Source organism: Notechis scutatus, chromosome 2 (assembly GCF_049901735.1).
Source record: "Notechis scutatus isolate UNSWTSFEM ecotype Mainland chromosome 2, rNotScu1.2, whole genome shotgun sequence".
Classification (NCBI taxonomy): Eukaryota; Metazoa; Chordata; class Lepidosauria; order Squamata; family Elapidae; genus Notechis; species Notechis scutatus.
The window spans coordinates 55642914-55662615 of NC_142010.1; the positions used below are offsets into that span (position 1 = coordinate 55642914).

The 19702-nt window shown below is 36.4% G+C and overlaps 1 protein-coding gene across 8 annotated transcripts in view; it reads right to left on the bottom strand.

Moving 5' to 3' along the window:
• Window positions 1-19702, bottom strand: part of CACNA1D (calcium voltage-gated channel subunit alpha1 D) — a 249273-nt gene that overhangs the window by 97554 nt on the left and 132017 nt on the right. For all 8 annotated transcript variants that reach the window (XM_087954782.1, XM_087954781.1, XM_087954779.1 and 5 more), the window contains exons 10-14: window positions 11733-11817; window positions 10032-10058; window positions 3777-3937; window positions 1287-1512; window positions 939-1146 (exon numbers count right to left, since the gene is read on the bottom strand). In XM_087954782.1, coding sequence (XP_087810908.1) covers window positions 939-1146; window positions 1287-1512; window positions 3777-3937; window positions 10032-10058; window positions 11733-11817 — 707 coding nt within the window. The remainder of the gene's footprint in view (window positions 1-938; window positions 1147-1286; window positions 1513-3776; window positions 3938-10031; window positions 10059-11732; window positions 11818-19702) is intronic.

Sequence of the window (19702 nt, forward strand, 5' to 3'; positions counted from 1 at the left end):
TTCTATTGTAATAAGTAGCCTACTAAAAGAGCTCACGATCCTGAATTCTAAAGAATTGGTCCTTCAAGATTGATTAGGAAAATTAACACTATATTGTTTTCAAATGTTTCATTTAGGTTCAGTATGATAATTTTTACTTGTTTTCTCCAATAATTCATAGCATTTTTTCCTGTTATGGTTTGTTTTGTCTGTGGAAGCTAAAGTAATAAGCATGGGTGTTTCCACTGATTTTATCTATGTGGTGACAATCCTTTGAAATACATTAGGCTAAGAATTACTGGCCTGAAGTTATCTAATGAACTTTGGGATCAAATAAGGTCTGAAACTCCTTAAACCTGGTCCAGTTCCTTATCTATAATACTAAACAGGTTGTCAATGTAGATACTAATGTACATATGTGAATTTAGGGGAGAAAACAAGAAGTGAGGGAACATGCTTGTGGAACATTGAAGGCAAAAATGGACAGGCCTAGATTTTACTCAAAGTAAACAAATTAAGCAACCTTTTTTCATATGAAAAAAAAGAAAAGAATGTTTAAGCTCAAGCTCTGGATCATAAATAAGAGTAACTTACCAAAGTACAGATTTAAAATGTGCACAATATAAACAATTGTAAAAAGCAATTAACCATAACAGAAGAATTTTGCAATAACTGTTTTGTTAGCTGTATTTGGATGAACGAAGACAACTTAATATTAATGATGTTAACATAAAAGCTATGCTGCATAGAGAGATTGAATACGTGATATGAACAAATGGTACAAAATGATGCAAAAATTACCAAAGATTGACTTTTAATGAGCAAAATGCTATTTAACATAAACCAAAGGAACTATTGTTGTGATATGTGACTTTTATTTTTAGGAGACAGGATTACTTAAACAGTGTTGTTGTTCACAGATTTTAAAAAAATGTTTTATAGTGGGTGAATAAAGTTACCTGGAATACAGTTAAAAGGGCTTGTGGGAAATTATCGAAGGTGCTCCGTTTTGTTTGAGTTTCATCAAAATTAAATTTGCCTCCAAACAGCTGCATTCCAAGCAATGAGAAGATTATGATGAAGAGGAAAAGCAGAAGCAACAGTGAAGCAATGGACTTCATTGAGTTTAACAAGGATGCTACCAAGTTGCTCAGGGATGTCCAGTGCCTACAAATTAAAATGTGTGTGTTAACAGAAAAAAAACCCGTAAAAGAACAGTGCATGATGAAATATTACAAAAGAGCAGCGGGTCATACAAGGGTCAGTAAAACTCAGCACTAAGAAAAGTAAGAATAAGTTTCTCTTACCTGGTGACTTTAAAAATACGGAGGAGACGGACACAGCGGAACACTGAAATTCCAAGAGGCGACATAATTTGCAGCTCTACCAGGATGGTTTCAACAATGCCGCCACAGACCACAAAGCAGTCAAAACGATTAAAAAGGGACACAAAGTAAGACTGCAGCCCAAGACTGTACATTTTTACTAACATTTCGCAGGTGAATAAAGCCAGAAGGACTTTGTTTGCAATATCTGGGGGTGGAAATATGCAAGAAATTAAATCAATTGATGAGTTTCAGGTTCAGTTTTATGTCTTATATCTAATACGAGCAATGAATTTTTTCCTATTTCACCCTCTTTGGACAAAGATTCCAAATTAAGATGAATAACCAATACATGAAATAATAATGGAGGCATTTGGGCCATTATATGGTATAGTTATGTTTTCTTCTTACAATGCATTGAATATTAACTTTCAATATGGACATGATTTTAGCAACCAAAGATTAGATAGCAATATGTACAATTCCTAAAATTACAGCCTACTTGGGCAACAACGATCTAAACAGACCCAAAGGACAGAACTGATCAGGATGGTTCATAAAGAAGAGCTCTGCAAATTGACTGGAACTGCTCCTTGTAAACCAGAATCTCGCTCATGATTATAAGAAAGTATTTACCCTGGTTCAGACTCTGACTCAGTACTAGACCAAAGAAATCTTTTTGACACTCATAACAAATGTCAACCATCAAACTACTTGACTAGACTAGACTAGACCACTAGACCAGTAGTCACCAATCTACAGCTTTTGGCCCAAATCTGCCACACTGCCTGCTTTTGTACAAATTAAGAGTGGGAAGAGTAGATTGCCCATTCTCTGCCAGACCAAGCCTCAGCAGAGCTCCTAGTCAGAAGGTATTGTGGCAGAAGCATTCTGGATGGCAGTAGCAGGAGATCAGTAGTCTCCTTGCTGGCACACCAACACCGTCCAAGGCCATTGCACTCTTTGGCCTGCAGTCTGCCTCCATGGCTATAGAGGCAGAGATGGAGCACAATTTTTCCCTTTATGGAAGAAAAGTTTGCCTACTCATGTATTAGACTATGATTAAATTGGTATTAATCTACAGTAAAATCTCAGTAGAATTTGGCTAAGTTCAGCTATGGAAGTGGACAACCATTTGCCCACTTCCATAGCTGGGAAGTGATGCTGTTGAAAATGATGCTGTTGAAAATGATACTGTTGAAAAAAAACCTCAAAATTGATGTGGTCTAATTTCTTAGGATTTTAAGGAGAAAACAAGCTTAATACAAATTATTAACAAAAAGGAAGTTGTCCCACTATCTCTAACTTTTGGCTCCTCAGTACAAAATGGTGTAAATCTCTTTACTATATTAGTACTAATACATATTATTGTTATTGTTGATTGCACAGTCGGCCATATGTTTAGACTGGATTTGGCACTTTTATCCAATTATCTTGGTTGATTATATACTCAATTAGATGTTTACACTGGGTTTGGCATTTTTATTGACCTATCAAGTCCTTCCCATGGACATGAGTTAAGCAGATGGTGTTGTTTGTTGGTGTTAAAGGTATTGTCACAGGATTATGCTGTTTCAAGTAAAGCTGCCTTGTTGTTAAATCTTGGATGTTAAGTGACACACACTTGCTTGTTTGAATTCTAAAGTCCCAGAGGGATTTAGCTTCTTTATTTTCTATTACTGTGCTTATTTTGTGATCCCACCAGTTCTTTCTTGCAGACGATCCAATAAAATATTGTTGCTATCTTTCATGCTGTTGTTTGTAATATATCTGTGTGATCTCCTTGCATTCGCTAACTAGGTGGGCCACTGTTTCTTCGGCTTCATTGAAGAGGCAGCATTTGCTATCTTCTCGATTCTGGCTTTGTATGCATTTGTTCTTAAGCTTAGACTTAATCAGTCAGATTAGCTCATCTCTTTCTTCTACTTTGGTGCTCTTAGCAATTGCCAGGTCTTGTTATCTGCTTTTCCTGATAGTTTTTATATGTCCTATGCCATGTATTACTTTGTCTTGCCATGTCTTGTTTCTACTCTTTATTTGGTCTTTCTTATAGGCCAATTTGGTCTCTCTAGTATTCAGTAAGTCTTCAGTGCATCTTCTTCACTATCTTTCATATAGTCTTCCAAAGCCTTTTTTTCTTTTATTATTAGATTTATATCATATCTTTTTACAACTCATTATTAAGTATAGAGTGCTGTCATCCCCCATTTTCCCACAACATCTGTTAAGGCTGAGAGAGTTTCTGGCCCAAGATTACCCAAATAGTTTTCATGTCTCAGGGAAGACTAGAACTTACAGTCTCCCAGTTCCCATTCGAGCATCTTACCCACTACACCACATTGGCTCATGTCATCTCACTGGTATTTATCGTAATATCGAACAACATAGACTAAATGCAAGATATAGAAAGAGAAGAGTGAAAATGTTTTTCATTGATTATAATAAGAAACAAGAAAAATAGTTTCATTTTACCTTGTATTTCTGTTAGCCAGTCAGGCTGATTATAATGCTCAGATGAGATAGTTAATGTGTTTAGGAAGACCAGGACAATGACTAACCAATAAAAAGAAACAGATTTTACAGCAGCTCTGCATCGTCTTCGACTGAAACGGTTCCATCGACGCCAGCGTCGGCTAAAATGACAGCATTATAGTGCAGAAACATTAAAATATAGAATAAAATTAGATGATGAATTCCAAATTTTAAACATAGTCCCATTATTTTGATGCTATTATGACACCTACTTTCATTCACAGTAGATGACGGAAAAGGTAGGTTTGTAAACTGAGAAGGATCTATAAGTTCTTAATACAAGTCAGGAGTCAGCACCGTGATTTGGTTGGATTTTTGTCCCCATAAGCAGTACATCCTGGCTGGACCAAAGAATCCTCTAAGTATTAAAGCAGCAACAGTAGCAGCAATTGAAAGGGTTACCTGAAGGCTGAAAAGACTGATCTTGGCTGTCTGTGTACTAAAGTAGATGCCAACTACTTCACTTGATTGGTGATCCCAGAGAAAGTGCTGTCCATACATGAACATTGACATGCAAACCAGTGACAAACTTTGAGGGAACTGCACAAGTCTTCTTGTGAACATGACTGCTGTAATGCCTTGATGGCAAGGCTTTGCTTCTGGCAACAGGTTTTATGTACCCCCTTTGAATGCTAGGCAGGGGAACAAACACTAAAGTCTCTGAGCTTATATTTGCTTAAAGTCAGAACTATGTTGCAAACTGCCTCTAAAAATGAATGGCCAGTTAATGCAGATTATAACATTGCAGTTTAATATCTGGCAGTTTCAGACACATACACAACCTGTGTATGTATACACAATCTGACAGTTTCATTCAGGAAATTTCTAAATGGTTTTCAGAGATAACTTACATAAAGCCTATTGAAATAATCCATGAGCAACTGTTGACCAATCAGCATAGGGCAGTTTTGCACTCCTTTATTGTGCCAGCTCCATAAAATGTTTGGAGAAGAGGAACATTTTTTAAAATATACATCTTTTCCACATCCTCAACTAGAAATCCTATCATCTATTATGTTTGGGATCCTGCATATGCCACAGTAGGGATGAATTCCACTATCAACCAGAGATATTTTTGGGGCAGAAGATACACTATATCTGAGTGTGTCTATTGATATTTTTTCTCATAAAAATTATGTAAGCGAGAATGAATTTTAAAGTAGTTTGATTACATTTATGAACTGATTCATGCGTGGTTGAACTAAGGAAGACTAACCCAATTGACACTGTCAAATATTCTAAACAGGTTTTACCTGCTTCTCTGACATCATAATTCTCTATAGTTTTTCAATGTATTTTATGCATTTGTTTTTTAATTAGCTACATATATATTGATTCAATTACAAGACAGCCAGTACAGACAGTGTGAGACCTGAGTAGCAGCAACAATATTGACCTTCAAGCTTCATATAAATTTCTTTTATTTATAGCATTTTATTTCATTTTTCTATTTTAAAAATATCAAACTGATTTGATAATTATAGCAAATGTAGTTTGACATAGAATAAACACAGGAGAATCAATAATACAACCTTGAATTTAAAAATAATCTTTCAGGCAGCTGATGAAATCAAGGGAAATCCTATGTTTTGAAATTTCTGGCAGACGTCCTCCCAGGAGACGCCTACCTCACCCCTATTCTATCCAGTATTTATTACCCAAATACTGGGTAGAATAAAGGTAACCCTATCCCATGCCTATACCACACCTACCTTATTGAGGTAACCCTATAGAGCAGTGGTCGCCAGCCACTGGGCCAGGGACCACTGGTGGTCTGTGAGAAAATTTTGGTGGTCCGCAGAGAAATGTCACTCCCAAAGCACCCCCAAAGCAATTAATCCAGGCTGCGCGGGAACACAAGGCTGCTCCGCCCACATGGCTCACGGGAACACAAGGCTTGCATCGCTTGCATTGGATTTCCTACACCCATTCATATTCCAAATTAAAAAACTAACGATTCAAGATAGCTAAACATAAGAGACTGTTGACCTAGTTCAGCTGTAGTTAACTAAGCAGTCACATTTACTTAAAAGGGGATTAAGTTGTTCATATGAATCAGGACACTAGAATATCAGTGACAGAAACATTTGTGAATGGATCTCGTTCATAAGAGCAGAACGAGAACCCAGAAGCAGAAGAGATGAATTGGAACTACAGGAATAGAATGTTAGCAAACTTAGATAAAAAAAGAAAGAAGCTCTAACAAATGTAAAGGCAAGTAGGCCAGGCCTTAAGAATTAAGAAGGAATTGGGATTTTCAGAAAAGATTATTCAGTTCTGAGAAAGAGAAGCATGAGAAACAAACTCAAATTAGCCCCATCTTGAAGATGGAACAGAGAGAATCTCTAACAGGCTTTCAAGATTCAGCAACAAACAGCATTCATAGAGCCCCTGCTGGTTCTTTGAGGTGGAGCTGGCCTACACAGATTCACTGATTTGCAAAGCAAGAGGCCTAATCCTCTCTTGAAGAGCAGCTGCAATCAGGGGGTGAGAGGAAAAACAAATGAAGAATCATGGAAGGGCATCTTTTTGGCACAAGTTTCATCATGCAAGATGAAACATGTCTCCATTTACTGCCCCCTTTATCCAAACATAGAGCATTTCTTTCTCTCTGGAAGAATATTTGCTTTAAATTGGGTGAGAATAACTCTTGTCACAAAGCAAAAACACCCTCATTATGTATTAAGGCCATGAGTGAAATCAACAGAATAAAAGCAACAGTTTGCGCAAATCAAGTACATGAAGTACTCCTGACACATATTTCTATGGTCTTTTTAGAGTTGCCACTCTGACCATGAACAAAACCATGGAGGACTTTGAATTAAGCATAATTCTTGGAAATCAGTAAAGGCTGAAAGTCTGCAGAGAACTAACTGATCAAATTTCAGAGCGAGCATTGGATATATGGAGAGATCTGTTGCTTACATCCAGAAAATATCACATCTTGTGACTACAGCCAGGGGTAAACAACTTTGTGTTCTTCAGTTACTTAGGATTGCAAGTCTCATAATCACAGGCTACTGAGCATAATGGCTGGGGCTTGTAGGATCTGTGGTCAAAAATATAAGGACACTTGGTTTGCTCTTTTGAATACCAGTCTCAAACTGAAAGTGAAATGTATCTGGTTATCAGTGTAGCTTTAGCCATAGTTTAACTACTTCTGTTATCAATATATCCATTTCTGAGTCCAGGGAGGGAAATAAAAAATCCTATCAGGGCAAATTCGAAGCCCAATTAAAGTAGTATTGAGAGTTTGAATTTTAAGATCAAGTTTTAAAGTTTAACTTGGACAAAGTAATTAATGCAGAATTTTGGGAAGATTTAAGAAAAGAATTATATCTATGTCAATGCATATTGTATGTATGCTTGCGTGTATTGGGAAAAATACTAGTGCTTGTTTTAGAATTTTTCAGGTTTTAATGTGAATAAAGACAAAGTTAAGAAATAAAGCAAGATGTACAGTATTGTAAATATGACTGATATTTTATTGTGCTTGTAAATATTTGCTCAAAGAAAAGGAGAAAATAACTTTACTAATGACAGAAGTCATCAATAAAACATGGAATAATACTTGAATGCATCTTTTAAGAAAATCAAACTATTTGGCTCTTGTTTCTGACCTATTATTGCAAAGCTGCCTCTTTGAAATGGTATACAATGTTCATTTTATATTTATAAAATATAGTATTATTAATTCCACTTATCAACTGCCATACACAAACGTCTTCATAAATCATTATTTTAGCAAAAAAAATTGTATATAAGTTGAGTGAAAAGGCTAAATCATGTGTGTCAAACATTCAGTTGTCTTCTGGTAGAAAATAAAATAAAAATGTCCAGCAAAGGCTTCTTTCAAGAATTTTTCATGAAGGATATTGAAAAATATAGCCATTCCCACTAAAACACAAGAATTCTGGATGCAAATCTTCCATATGTTATGTTTCTACTGTATGTCAATCAGTGCCTACAGAGATGAGATCTGTATTTTTGGTAAGAAGAATGAATATTCATCCAGATTTTGAAAACAACTACCAAATTACATTTGGAAACAATGGCAGAAAAACTACAAGCCACTATTGAAAAGGAACAGATCAGTGGTGGGATTCAAATTTTTTTACTACCGGTTCTGTGGGTGTGGCTTGGTGGGCATGGCATAGCTTGGTGGGCACGGCATGGCTTGGTGGGCGTAGCTTGGTGGGCATGGCAGGGGAAGGATACTGTAAAATCTCCATTCCCAACCCACTCCAGGGGAAGGATACTGTAAAATCTCCATTCTCTTCCCCCTCACTAACTGTTTTCTAGCTCCTTTCTCCTGTGCAGGGCAACAAAAGAAGACCCAGCCAATCAGCTGGGACTTGGGGGGCAGAGAATAGATGGGAGCAGGACCAGTCAGAGGTGGTATTTGCCGGTTCTTCAAACTACTCAAAATTTCTGCTACCGGTTCTCCAGAACTGGTCAGAACCTGCTGAATACCACCTCTGGAACAGATGATATAAGTAAGGGATCAAGAGAGGAACAGTTGTTTCCAATCAAGGAAAGACACCTCATTTAAAATATGCCATTGTTTTTATCTTCAGCTTTTCACCAAGGTTGATTGGATGATATTCCAACATAAATTCTTGTCATATCAACATGAAGATACATTCTGCAGGAATTTCATTACTCTTTTCCTCATTGCATAAGCTTAGATGTCAGAATCCACTAAACTTTTAGTACTTCTAATTAAACCAAAGTTTTCTTTCCATCTCCCAGCCCTTTTTCTTTCTCTTTGTCAGCAGATAGTTTGAATATTTGTAGTTTGCCAGTTTAAGAGAGTAAATATTTTTGGAGGTAATTCCCTTCCTATGAAATTAATGAGGATATATTTATTTTATTTATTAATTTTGTCTGTTATGTTTAATTTCCATTATTGCAGATCCCTTGTTTTATCTGTCCTTTTGTGATAAGAAATGAGACATTCTGATATAAACAACTATTGGCAAAATAATAGAATTAAGCAATCCTTAAGACAATCCAGTAAGCTGCCAAGGGTTGAAGTCAAAGTAAGATTTTTAAAAAAGCAGGCTCAAAAAAAATCTCTACAGCCATCATATCAAATTCTTCAGCAAATATATCTAAACTAAAAAAAGATGTTTATGGATTAGGCATTCCAGAGACAATCAGAATTCCCTTCTCCAAACAGTGTGATTATTTCTTGATAGAATCTATTTTTATATAGAGCTTTTATGAACAGTGTACAGCTTAGTAAGCTAATTAGCAAGAGTTCTTGCCTCTTAAGATGCATTATACACATCATGATATTAATCATCTGCCATCCTAAAACTTAAAGAAACACAGAACAGCAGGATTTGTGAGAGACACATAAATTGTCTTCTACCACTGCCATTGTCAATGAAATAACCAGCACAGCACTTTCAAGTTAAGGCTTATGTTGGCATCTTAAGAGGATATTGTTAATCACTTATGCAATTAGGGCATGGCGCTGAGGTTCCCCAGTTCCTATCTCCTCTGGATACTCACACGCCCCTGCCCCATGTATAACATCATTCGATTCTTGTTCTGGGTGGCATTTTTCTGCCCGAAGGAAACCCTCATTATCTGTTGGATGATGGCTTTGATCCAAGCTACACCTTAAATGTAATCTGATGTAACAATAAACTGCTGGAACTCTCCCTTTTAAGAAAAGCAACACTGTCAAGAACAAGCAGGGAATTTGAAGATGTATAATCTTTTTCCTGCATGCCAATTCCTCTGCAAATGGCTCTGCTACCTCTCTGCTACCTTTTTGTGCCCCCCGGTGCATTTCAAATGCACAGATGTCTTCAGAAAATCATATTGTCAATCATGTGATAAGCAAAACTGAGAAATTAATTTGGAATAGAAAAATCACTGAGTAAGAAAACAATTACTCTCCTTCATTTGTTTATTTTTTTTCCCCAGAAAAGAGGGTTACATGGAATAGTTACCGTATTTTGCAGTTCAGTCTTTCTTTAAAAAGAAAGAAGCATATTCTATAGCTATTATAACAGCACAGTTGAAAGAGTAAAATATGATGATGTGGGTAGTCCTTTTATATTTACTGACACAATCTTAAAAATCAGTCATATTCACCTATAATATTTACAGATAATCAGCACAGAATTATGATGTATAGCAGGAAATATAGCAGAAAAGTGAGAGAGAAAGAATACTGACCTGAACTTGGATTTTGAGATAATTTGACTAAAAGGAAAGGAAAACACATTTTAAAGAAAATATAAAACAAGAGTGTACACATCTCATTTCACCTTGAAATCTGAATTGGAATTATTTAAATATTGGATGTCTGTTAGATATGGACATGTATATACAATGACACAATAACTGTTAATGGAAATTAGATTTTTGTATTTTTTGTTTTTAAATATATTTTTTTTAAAAAAAAAGATATGGACATATTCAACCAGTGTAAACTGTATAACAAGGGCCTTTCTTAACTGCTCTTAATAAACCACTTATAATTAACTATGTTTTACAGTTATACCCAATCTAGAAAGAGATTTTAATTAAACTACTGGAATAGAAATAACTTCATAATCCTAATCTGGCACTCTTTCAAAAAGAATTGAAAAACTGCTTCTTTGCAATAAGCCTACAGTATAGGCCACAGAAGAGAATTTTATCAACCCTGTCTAATGGATCTAGAGAGCTGAGTGTGGATTTTAAATAGTAATTTTAACATGAACTTCCAAAGTTTAAATCACACAAACTTGCCAACCTATCATAGTTGCGGAGTTGTAATGTACTTATTGGGAGCTTATTACAGGGCTGAATTTGGAGTAGGTCTAATCAATAGGTACCAATTCATGGTAATAATATTCATATTTCTGTGCAATTTCTATCAGCTTAGACAGAGTTCCCCAGGCTTTCTAGCTTTGTGGACCAGTGGGGTGGGGAGAAGGGATGATTCTGCGTGAGGGGTGGGCATATGCGCCCACCACTCATGCAAATGGAGTGCACATGCTCACCCACTGCTCGTGCAAGTGGGGATGCATGCACACTTGTTGCTGTTCCATGGCCCAATTCTGAATGGTTCGTGGCCTGGTAGTGGAACATGGCTGGGGGTTAGGGACCCCTGAGCTAGGACACTCTACAAATTGTTATATATAAATTAAATACAGTAGGATACAAATGCTAGCCTTTAAAACTCTAGTCTGTTATATGATGTATGTATGCAGGGGTGGGATTCTTCAGGTTCGCACCTATTCTCTAGAACCGGTTATTAACATTCTAAGCAGGTCGGAGAACCGGTTGTTGGAAGAAACTACTGGCCTAATCCTGTAAGGAAGGCAGGAAGGAAACATTCTGGTGTTGCTTACAGAAACTGCCTTTCCATTAACCCTTATTACATTCTTGGCAGGACTAGACTTCCTGTCTCAGGAACTTCTCTGGAGTTTTTTTCCCCTCCTTTGCTGGTACTTTGCTTGTATGGAGTGACCATTCAAAGTTACAATGGCACTGAAAAAAGTGACTTATAACCATTTTTCACACTTACGACTGTTGCAGAATCCCCACAGTCATGAGAGGCCAGGCGAGGAGATGTGTGCTCAATGTGAGTGATGCTGAGTTGGCCACACCCAGCCAGTCACATGACCACCAAGCCACGCCCACCAACTAAGCCACATCCACAGAACCAGTTGTTAAAAAATTTAAATCCCACCCCTGTATGTATGTATGTTTCAGAGAACTCTTTCTTACAATTTGCAATAAATAAAGCAGTAATCATGATTAATGTAATCATCTACGTTAAGACTTACAATCAAATAAAAGTGAAACTTTCTTTCAGAAAACTTGGTCCAGTCCAGTCCTCCAGTGAGTGTAAGCTAAAAGCTTTCAAGAGTTCCATCATATACTCACCACAAATTTCCACAGCATGTGTTCTCTCCTTCAGCAGCCACATTTTCAGTATTTACTGACTCAGTCTCGCTTGCTTGCATGCTTGCTGTTGCAAAATAATGAAAATATAACTAGATTTGTTATTGAAAAACAACATATGAAAGTGTCTCAAATGTCTCTAAAATATTATTTTTATTTTACAAATGGTCTCTCCTTTAACAATCTGTAGTGGAATCAATGCAAAGAATGAATGGATCTCACCTAAAAGATACATAGTTCAGGATTCTAAGCCAAGAAAATCCTAGCGTACGAGCAGAAAAGCACAAATACAACACAGAATTTTATTATCCTAGGCACTATCAATAGTGCAAAATTATTCTTCTGCAAGGTATATATACAGTCTTCTGCAAAATAACATTTTCCCCAATGCTTGCATTAATATGATGAGAGCTATGAGTCTTCAAATATGGTTGCAACACTTGGAACAACTTCTTATTGACCTCTTCTCAGTTACTTACTTCTGGGTTATAAGAAGTTAGTCCTGCCTCTGCTTTCAGCTCACAGAGCATTCTGTCTCTTCATTTTAGCAATGTGGGATCAATGACACTGGTCTACCCTACAGATATGTTGTTGTTCCTCAAGTATAAACTCCAGTTAATTAATCCATGGATAGATGGACCATGGCATATAATCTGAATCTATCCTGAATGTACTGCCTTTAACCATCTTAAAATATGTGGGCTGACACAAGCAAAAATATTTTCAATTGCTAGCACAAATATACTAATACAGCTCTTGAAAGTCAACTCATAACTATGTTTGGTGCACATGTCAATCCAGATAAAAGGATTTATCTTTGCATCAAGAATATAAATGCACTTTCTTGCCTGTCCACAAAGATAGGCTGTCATCTAAAGGAGAGCAAGCAGTAAATTAACTTTTAAATTACAGCAAAAAGTGCCATTTGGATTTCTACTTTATGCCTTAGCAAATTTTGCCAAGCTTTTATTATCTTGGTCCTTGTTTAAAGTAAACCATCTCCTCACATGTCATTGTTTCTGGAAGATTTGCCCTTGTGGGATACTTTGAAGAACAGCTAGATTAAAAACGCATCATTCACAGTTTGGTCCAAGCTGCAAAATTTATGAATCACTAAATTGAAGGCTGCCAGCCAGCTACACAGTGATCTGCCAAGTTTAGGACTCCTTCCTTTTTTCGAAAATCAAACAGAATAGGAAGGTCAAGAGATTACTGAAGTTTTTCTGGGACATATTTTATAACCAGGCATGGTTCAAAAATTATATACCGGTATGTGGACCAAAATCTCATGAGTTAGGACTCATGAGACTTGAAGGAGAAAACTCAGTGCTCCATACCACTTCTACCTATCCAATATCCATTTCTTTCATTTCTGATGGAAATTTCTCTGGTTCATTTCATGTTACAATTGTCTTCTGAAATATTACCACAATCGTACATGCAAGATTAATAAGGAGCTTGTGCAAGAACACTAGAGGAAACCTCTAAATCTCACAGTCAATTGGGGAAGATATAATCTGACTGTGATGTAGCCCTTTGAAAACCTTGTGAACACTTCAAAAACAAGTAATCCTTCATTCCCAATTTTTTTTGGGGGAGGGGGGCAGGAGATTCCTCCATTAAAGCAAACATTTGTCCCAAATTGTAACAAAATTGTAACCTTCCAATTTACTTTTGCAATAAAGTTATCTTCCCATCTGCTATGTGGAATAATATAATATGCTTTTCAATAGATTCAGCGTTAGGGTTAGTGAAGAATGTTGCTAAGAGGGGTAAGAAAGTAATTATCATCCACAAAGGGCCTTGGATTTAATTGCAAGGGAAATCATCTGAACCTGGCATATGTAGATTTTTCTGGTTGCTACAGCTGCCAGACTCTGATACTTTCTCAAGAAATTAATTATACCATTCAAATATCCTCTGATTTATGTGATTTCCCTTTATTCTGGAATGGGAACATAACTCCTTCATGGAACAAGGAGAGCTTCTGTTAATTATTTTAGAGACAAAATATAGCATAAATTTAACTTTGGAGGGACCAATACACTTCTAGCTTTACAATAAATTATTCTTATTAGAATTTAGATTTATATCCTGCCTTTAACTTTATGTGTTCAAAGCATTGTGCTTATTACTGTTTCCTCCAAATTCCCTAAATAAGGAAACCTAGACAGTGAGATAAGGACTGGTTCAAAGGCACCCAATGACTTTTGTGAATTGGAACTTGAATTGGAGTCTTTCTGGATAAAGCTCAGGATTGCAACTACTAGATCATGTCGGCTTTCAGCAGTTGTGCTAAACTTTTCATCCACACACAGGATGAATGTGGGAATGGGCAGTATTAATAGAGAATCCTGTAAGTTGAACATCCCATAAAGACAAGTAACCAGGATAAGCTGCTTGGGGTTTGCAGGGGTTCGGGAGAGTCCCTAGCTAAGATTCTGTGCAGTTTGGAGAACCCCCAAATCCCACTCCTGGCTGGCCTCGCCCACCCCTCCCCTCCCAGGAGTCCCCACACTGCCCATTTTGGGTGCAGGAAAGTGAAGGGCGTGCATGGAGGCTCGGGGTGGGTGAAAAACAGGCCTCTCAGAAGTTTAGGATGGCTGGAAATGGGCTTCCAGAGCTTGGGGAGGACAAAAACATCCCCCACTGCCATGGTACAGGAGGCCTACTAGACCATGACTACCATGGCCACGCCCACCCAGCAACCGGGAAGAGAACCCTTTGCTAAATATTTTGAAGCCTAGCCATGGAAGTAACTACTGCACAACTACTTATTGTTTGTCTGATACAAATGGAAAGGGCAATATCTAGGTGGAAGAATATAGGTATTATAAAAGTTCTAATTAGAACATGGCATTTTCTGGTTTCAAATGTTCAAGCAGTAAACATATATGGCTGCGTGTATCTGCAATAACTGAATTATTAAACCAGTGTTTTTCAACTTTGGCAACTTTAAGATGTATAGACTTAATTCCCAGAGTTTTTCAGGCAGCATTTAAAGCATTAATAAAATAAATAATATGCACTGAACAGTTCTCAGCCTATAATTCATTATACAATGAGAGTTTTTCTAAAGGTTCATAGTTTTATCACTTTGAAATTAAAATAAGGTACTTATATTTTGCTCATTTGCTTTTTCAGCTTGATTGGGTGTATATATTTCCTAAGAACAACAACAAAATTTCAATATTCTAAGCTTCTGCAGAACATTCTCTCAAAAACATGCAGTCAAGCAGCAAATCATGCCCATGCAAAACACGTGTGTTCATGCCTAGGTCTTTTTCTAAATGTGTGTATGGATTTTGAAAAGTAGCATTCAAAGTTCATCATTTCAAATGAAATGTTCCACTGCAAACACACACACACACATTTACCATGTTTGTTGGCCCCACGACAACAGCTAAATCTGCTTTTCTTGTTTTTTTCTAATAAATCAGCCAGCGTAACCCCTTCATATTAAGTACATGCAATCCCATCCATAATACAGCAGATGGCAGCAGCAGAAGTGCAGAAGACAATAAATTAGCCATATCATTCATTCAGTCAGTGCCAACAGACTAAGAACTAATACAAAAGTTAAACTTGGTTGAATTATCAATAATACTTGAAAACATATGTTTGTATAGTGGTGTTAGTCAGGATCGTTATTAATGGACTTCTATCTCTCTTCATAGTTTGACCACTTGTATAATGTCCAAAGCCTAATTATATGTGATCATTGATAGCTGGGATTTAACAAGGTCAGATATTTGGTTGCTGAAAAGACTTCTCAGAGATTTAAGGTGAAATTTCAGTGCATTCTTTCCTAACTCCCATTCAAGTAAACTATGTTAGTACCTCTCTGTAATTGATATGGGATAAAAGTAGCTATAGCTTAATGGTGGAATATGTTTTCTCCATGAGAAATGTCCTAGATTCAGCCATATGCATTTCTAATAAATAATTTTGCTGGAATCTGAAAAGCTTCTGGAACTCAGTCTTTCAAACTAAATGATCCAATAAGGCACCTTTTTGCAACCCCAAAATGTAACGAATTCTACATTAGTGTAATATGTTAACTAATACTTTACTTGTGGATATTGATGAGGATTAATACAGATTTCTCTAAATTAAATTAGAAATAAAATAACAAGAGTTGGAAGGGACCTTGGAGGTCTTCTAGTCCAACCTCTGCTCAGGCATGAAACCCTATACCATTCCAGACAAATGATTGTCCAATCTCTTCTTAAAAACTTCCAGTGTTGGAGCATCCACAACTTCTGGAGGCAAGTTGTTCCACTGATTAATTGCTCTAACTGTCAGGAAAAATTGTTGTAACCGTCAGGAAACTATTCTATAATCTATCATTCTTAGCCAAGATTGGACTGAAGTAACTGAGAAAACAGAGATGAATCACTTCTAACAGTTACGCAGATCATTAAGTGCTGAATAATGAGCATCCAAATAATTTCACAAGAGTATCGCGTGGAGTAAATAAAGATAAAAGTTGAATTACAGAATCACAAATTGAGCTTGTCTTTCGGTTTTTGCTAACTGTTTTTCCTACCTGGTTGAAAGTGTTAATTCCTGCAAGCATCAATTGCATATGTATATCAGCACTCAGCCTCATGATAGGCAGTAAATCCAGAAAGCTCTATTTGTGATCACTGTCGGCCAAAAAACATTCCTACCAGGCTTACAAACCCTTAGCACATACTGTGAAATCTTCCTTATTTGTATGTCTCTGTGAAGTTTTTCTAAAGAATGGTGGACTTTGATCTCTGTCTGAGCCTGCAATTCTAAGCATATTTATCAGGAAACAAGCCTGACTAAACATAGTGTAACTTTCTACCAACTAAGATCCAATAGGGAGGCTTACTCATACAGTAAATAAATCATTTTCTCCACAGATTCTCAGCAGAGAGCTAGAAGAGTCCAAGCCAGCCCATACCCAATTCTAATTCATCCACATATTCCAAATCAAAACAAAAAAAGAAAATAATGATGACTGTAAAACTTTATTGCTAAACACTAAGACTATACAAATCCTGAAATAGAGTATTATCAATAATAGAAGATTAACTTTAGTGGAATTTGTATAATAAAACTGGCCCATCTCAGGACACAGCATTCGGCAATGCCGAAAATAACAATACTGCTGTAGCAAATGTGTAAAAACATTTTGTCATGTAGAACAACCTGTGTCACAAGTTGTACTCATCAGTTGACAAACAGTGGGCCGTTTTCACAAAAGATAGCAAGTGCTTAATTTTCTCTTACTTATCAATGGTTATCACACAATGGTATTTTAAGTGGCAGTGTTTGTGAGAATTAAAAGAGATATCTGCACAATTTCACAGGCACTCTAGATTGTGTTTTGGGAAACATGGATTAGCAGAGGCAAAAATGAAAAAGAAAACCCAATCAAGCAAGGCAGTAAATAACCTTATGAAACATTAAGGTTTTAATTTAGATTGATGTTAAGGTATTCTAAGATATCATATCTAGTCTACAAGCTACTCCACAACATATCCCATTAATATTAACATCTTGCTTGGTTATAGGATGCTATTTGATATGCATCACAAAGTACTGCTTTAAGATGTCATTAACAATAAGTCATAAGGACAGTAGATACTTAATCAGGAAGAAAGAACATCTCTGCAGACCAAGTTTCTAGTGTGAACATTCTGACAGCTTGACATGTTTGCCTCTAAAATTAACTGAGGAAGTATATGAAATCATTCTTTCCTTTTTGCAACCTCTATGTAATCTATCTCCAGAAAGTCATTTTTTCCTACTTCCACAAAATGTCATTATCCTATTTCAATTGTTATATAGCTATCATTTATTTCTAAAGGAAGATTGAAAATGTAAAGGATTTTCCAGTAGCCCAATTCTGCTTTATTTTATTATATAGAATAGAATAGAATAGAATAGAATAGAATAGAATAGAATAGAATAGAATAGAATAGAATAACAGAGTTGGAAGGGACCTTGGAGGTCTTTTAGTCCAACCTCCTGCTAGGCAGGAAACTCTACATCACTTCAGACAAATGGTTATCCAACATCTTTTTAAAAACTTCCAGTGTTGGAGCATTCACAGCTTCTGGAGGCAAGTTGTTCCACTGATTAATTGTTCTGTCAGGAAATTTCTTCTTAGTTCTAAGTTGTTTCTCTCCTTGATTAGTTTCCACCCAAGGCTTCTTGTTCTGCCCTCAGGTGCTTTGGAGAATAGGTTGACCCCCTCTTCTCTGTGGCAGCTCCTGAGATATTGGAACACTGCCATCATGTCCCCCCTAGTTCCTGCAACTGTTCTTTATATGTTTTAGCCCCCAGTCCCCTAATCATCTTTGTTGCTCTTCTCTGCACTCTTTCTAGAGTCTCAACATCTTTTTTTACATCTATGGTAATTGCTCAAAAGTGTCAGTGAAGATACAGAAAGTCCCAAAAGAAGAATTCTGGAGTGATGCAAGAATAAGATGGCATGTTAAAGATGTCTAATTTGATATAATGCTTTCCTGTCTAGAAATTTAAAGAGATTACTATTGCATTGTACATTTCTACACAGTACTTACAGGTAGCTGTAAGAACTAACAACAAAAATCCAGCCTAATATTTTGAATTGTAATAAGCACATACAATGATACAATATACGTTTCAATTCTGCATGGATCTACATAGATGTGCATCTTTCCTTAACACGAGGAGTTAAATTGGGATCTGCTGCTACAAATAAGATAAAGAAATTGTTCTCAGTCATGCAAAGTGACTCTGGAGCTCCCTAGATGAATCTCAAAAGACACAGGCCTGTGAAAGCTCAAACCAATCTTCTTTTCTATACCTTTGGAATGTCTAAAATGTATGGCAGGAGATAAAGTGTGGATAGCAAAAGGTTATATTCCTTCTGTCAAGAAAACTTAAGCTTCTACTTTATGTTACATAATATATTCCATACCGTAAACATGCTATAAATAAAATAATAAGACATAACTGTCATAAACAGAGTAATTCTCTATTCCTAGCCATTGTTTTGTGGCTTACTCCCACTGACTTTTAGAAATAAAAATTAAAAAGGAAACAGTTGGTCTGACATTTAAACACCAATATGAGTTAATAAATATATCCAAATTACAAACTTTATCTCTTGAATGAATGTCAATGCTATATATACTGCATGCCTCTCCTAATTAGTGGAATATGGACAACAGTATTTTGGCTTGCAAGATATTATTTAGATTAAAGATTTGGGTTTGCACAAAAGAGTATTAACATGCTTGAGTAAAACTGGACTTTGGTTGTGCTTGTGGCCTATTGGTCAAAATCAACCAACAGAGTCCGACTGTAAGCAGAGAATGTAACCATGTGGCATGAATGCAGCTAAGGCCGGCATTCTAGTCTACACTATACATTTGTATTTTACAAATAAATGTGAAAGCTTTCATAAACCTACTCTAGGATAATAGTGGAGGTCAACATCTGGGGGCCATCTGGCGACAGTGATAGCATATGAGAAATTGCAGGTTGAATGTAAAAGGAATAAATAAGAAGGGGCATGAGTTTAGAAGTGGAATAAAGAAAAAGACAGATTTTGTATCTTTAAGCATAAGAAAAAAGGAAGGTTGCAACAGATCTAAAAGGAAGAAGGTAATTGGGGAGATGAGTTGATGAATCCATGCAGGGAAAGGAAAGTTTAGGTTTAATATGGTGGAACTGGAATCGTGTAGGCTCTTCTCTTGCACACAAAAGCAAGAATCAACAGGTTGATGACTGAAAGAAAGAGAAAATGCAGGCTAATTTTGGTAGAAATAAATAATGGCTGTGGAAGTGCATGAAAAGGGGTAGACAAGGAGTTTTCACCAGAGGGAATAAAATTAAAAACAAATGTAATAAAACCAAAGTGAGGGAATGTGGGAGACTTCAGAGATTTGTATAATAAGGTTAATATCTGAGAAAAAAACTGATGGAAA